The 3,930-nt window shown below is 48.5% G+C and overlaps 1 protein-coding gene across 1 annotated transcript; it reads right to left on the reverse strand.

The window, feature by feature from the left end:
• Positions 1-431: 431 nt before the first annotated feature.
• Positions 432-3,663, reverse strand: LOC132209219 (solute carrier family 25 member 35-like). The gene is made up of 2 exons (XM_059644339.1): positions 3,532-3,663; positions 432-1,092 (listed from the first exon to the last, which is right to left on the reverse strand). The coding sequence occupies exons 1-2, from the start codon at positions 3,622-3,624 to the stop codon at positions 889-891; spliced, it is 297 nt and encodes a 98-aa protein (XP_059500322.1). The 5' UTR covers positions 3,625-3,663; the 3' UTR covers positions 432-888.
• Positions 3,664-3,930: the final 267 nt, after the last annotated feature.

The following is a 3,930-nucleotide window of genomic DNA, read 5'->3' on the forward strand; positions in this document are numbered from 1 at the left end:
AAACCTCCATTCAAGACCATTGAGGGCTACCCATCTACCAGTACAGTCTCCCACGCCCTGCACCCTATTGGTGCAATCTCCTTTTGAACCCCCCCCCCCCCCCCCCAATTTCCTCCATCAGTGCAATCTCCTTCTGGCCCCCACCTTCCTCCACCAGCGCAATCTCCTTCCAGCTCCCACCCTCCTCTGTCAGCACAGTCTCCTTCCTGCTCCCACCCTCCTCCATCAGCGCAGTCCGCTTCCGGCTCCCACCCTCCTCTGTCAGCGCAATCTCCTTACGGGTCCCACCCTCCTCCATAAGCGCAAACTCCTTCTGGCTCCCACCCTATTGGCGCAATCTCCTTCCGACCCCCTTCTCCCCCAATGGCAAAACATCTCTCAAACCCCCCCTATGTAACCCTATTGGCACTGCCCCCCCTCAACGCCTCCGCCCTCCCCTGCAGCACAGTCCTATTAAAGACCCAATTTGGTTTGAGGAATGGTTTGTGTGGAGCATAGTGTTGAAAACTTAGGCATGAGATTGGTTTAAAAGTGCAGGAAAAAAAACAAACAGCAGTACTGGCTCCCATTCCTGACCCATCCAACCCTGCCCCTTCACCCCTGCCGCTGTTCACTCCTGCCATGTGCCAAAGATATCTCATACTTTTAAAGGATCCATTCTTATTTCATTCCGAGGAGCATCCACTGGGTTCATTTACAGGTTTCCATTCGGTAATCTATCAGAGTGTGAGACATTCAGAGTCAGCATCACTCACTTTTCCCTCCATTCCACACCTCCTGGCCATGTTCACTGAGTGAGTAGGCCTTGGGGGACTGAACAATGGTCAGGAGAAAGAGACAGAGGGAGATTGAGTGGAGCTCTGAGTACGGAGACACTGCGCCCTCTAGCTACAGCTGTTCAGACGAGTGCCTTTGTCCAGCATGCTTCTCCTTCCAGTAATACTTGCGAATTTCATCCCAGAAGAAGAGGCTGAGGATGGTGTGGGGGCCTAATCGAAAGTAGGAAGCCCCGGTGCCTTTGTACAGGCCATTCAGACCCTCTTTCTTTATGGTTCTTGCAAAGCAATCCAGGTACCCTCCGTAGATCATGCCCTGCAACAAGATTATAGCTAGTGTGACTGATGAGAACGGCTAGAGGTGAGTCAGTACAGAAGAAGGTCAGAATTAGGAGTTGGCCATTTGACCCTTCAAGCATCCACTATTTGATAAGATCGTGACTCATCTGATTGTAGCCTCAATGCCACTATCTTACCTGCCCCTGATCTCCTCAATCAACAATCTGCCTTATTCAGTCACCCAAGCTACACTGGTTTTAAGAAGAGAATTTCAAACAACCATTGCCCTCTGGAGAAATTTCCCCTCATCACTTGCTTTTTTCTACTTTTTAATTCCCTCTCTTTCTCTCTGTCTCTCCCCCCCCCCCCCCACCCCCATCTCTCTCTGTCACACATTCACTGTCTCTCACACACACACACTCTCACTCACATAGACACAGCCCCAGAAAATCTCTTACACACAATTCTAGGGAGGTGATGGGCTAGTGGTGTTATCACTGAACTTTTAATCTAGAAACTCAATGAATGTTCTGGGGTCCTAGGTTTGAATCCCACCACATCAAATGATGGAATTTGAATTCTGAGGAAAAATCTGGAATTAAGGATCGACAGATGACTGTTGTCAATTGTCAGATAAATCTATGTGGCTCATTAACATCCTTCAGGGAAGGAAATTTGCCATCCTTACCTGGTCTGGTTTACATGTGACACCCGAGCCACGGTAATGTGGGTGAATTTCAGTTGCCCTTTGAAAGAGCCAAACAATCCACTCAGTCACTACAAAGCCTCAACAAAAAAAATTAGATGGACCACCTGGCATTGACCGGGGACCAATGATCACAATGACAGAAACAGCCCTGTCAACCCTGCAGAGTGCTTCACATTAACATCTCTGGGCTCATGCCAAAATAGCGACAGCTTGTCTCGTGGACTAATCAAGCAACAGACTGATGTCTGTAAGGTATGATTCTGTGATACCATGATTACCATCCCTAGATATGTCCTGTTCCACCCACAGGACAGACCCAGCAGAAGTGGCAGTACAGTGGTATACATTGAGGAGGGGGTTGCCCTGGGAGTCCTCACCATTGATGCTGGAACCTATGAAGTGGGGTCAAACACAGACAAGGAAACCTCCTGCTAATTATCACGTACCATCCACCCTCTGCTGATGAATCAGTACTCCTCCATGTTGAACAACACTGCGGGTGGCAATGATGCAAAATGTACTCTGGGTAGGAAATTTCAACGTCCACCAACGAGTGGCTCGGCAGCAGTACTACTGATCGAGCTGGTCAGGACCTAAAGGAGTCTGCGGCAGACGATAAGCTAATCAAGAAGAGGGAAAATCATACTCGACCTCTCCTTCACCAATTTGCCAGCTGCAGATTCATCTGTCCATGACAGTATCAATAAGATGGACCCCCACATGGTCCTTGTGAAGACGAAGTCCTGCCTTCGCACTGAGAATGCCCTTCATCATGTCAGACTTTGAACAGACCTAATAACTCAAGACTGGGTGTCCACAGCATGGAAGAAACCATTGACCATTGGCTAAACTAGACCAGACATACCTTGGCTAAAAAAGCAGCACAGAGGCTAAGATTCCTGCAGCAAGTAAGTCACCTCCTGACTTGTCAAAGTCTGTCCACCATCCAGCAGGCACAACTCAGAAGTGTGATGGAAGACTCCCCACTTGCCTGGACGAGTGCAGACCCAACAACACTCAAGAAACTTGACATTATCCAGGACAAAGCAGCCCCTTTGAGTGGCACCACAGCCAGAAACATCTGCTTCCTCGATCACTGACGCTCAGCAGCAGTAGTGTATGATATCTACAAGATGCACTGCAGAAATTCACCAAAGATCCTTAAACAGCACCTTCCAAACCCATGACCACATCCATCTAGAAGGTCAAGGGCAGCAGATACATGGAGACACCACCATCTGCAGGTTCCCCTCCAAGCCACTCACCATCCTGATTTGGAACAATATCGCTGTTCCTTCAGTGTTGTTGGGTCATAATCCTGAAATTCCCTCCTTGGGTCTATCTACAGTGCATGGACTGCAGTGGCTCAAGTAGGAAGCACACGACCACCTTCCCAAAGGGCAGCTAGGAACAGGCAATAAATACTGGCCCAGCCAGCAACACCTAAATCCCATGAGTGAATTAAAAAAAACCTCCAAAGACAGTCAGATGAAATTGTGTCTCTCACTCTCTTTCTCTCTCTCTCTCTCTCTCACACACACAGACACACACACACTCACTCTCACACACACACACACGCAAATATGCGCAACTCCCCTCAAAGACATCTCTCATGAACACACACACATACATACAGATCCCAGCCCATACAGACAGTCATACCCAATCCCTGTCTCACACCCACACAATCCCTCATACATTCAACAACGTATGCACACTCACACATTGGCACACACGTACACACGTGGAATTGGCCGTGGACAGTACCTTTCCTTTGTGGTCCACGGGTTGGTTGTAGAGTCTGGTACTGATTACATCGAAGGGTGTCATGGCAAGGACAACAAAGATGCTGCTGACCATCCCTGCTGTCAGCGACACCAGCCAGCTGCCCGGCTGAAAGACCTGCAAGAAAACAAAGGAACCACCATTAAATGCTGCTCACTGTTAGCACTGGGGACATGGTCTCATTCCACATTTTCCAGCCAGCAGATTGTGCTGTGCATGGACTTCAATGGCAATCTGCTTTTACACACCACCTTGAACACAGTTTGAAAACAAACAATGAGAAAAGGGCAATAGAGGCAGTCAATCCCTGTACCTAATCACTGTTAACCTGCCTGGTTTGAATTTAATCAGTTAACAGTTGCTGCTACATCTCCATGCCAA

This window comes from Stegostoma tigrinum, unplaced genomic scaffold (genome assembly GCF_030684315.1).
Source record: "Stegostoma tigrinum isolate sSteTig4 unplaced genomic scaffold, sSteTig4.hap1 scaffold_712, whole genome shotgun sequence".
NCBI lineage: Eukaryota > Metazoa > Chordata > Chondrichthyes > Orectolobiformes > Stegostomatidae > Stegostoma > Stegostoma tigrinum.

Excerpts from the sequence above, each read along its gene's own strand:
- LOC132209219 (XM_059644339.1), bottom strand. The coding sequence starts at position 3,624 with ATGGTCAGCAGCATCTTTGTTGTCCTTGCCATGACACCCTTCGATGTA. Across the intron at positions 1,093-3,531 it reads CCGTGGACCACAAAGGAAAG|GGCATGATCTACGGAGGGTA; the intron begins GTACTGTCCACG and ends ATCTTGTTGCAG.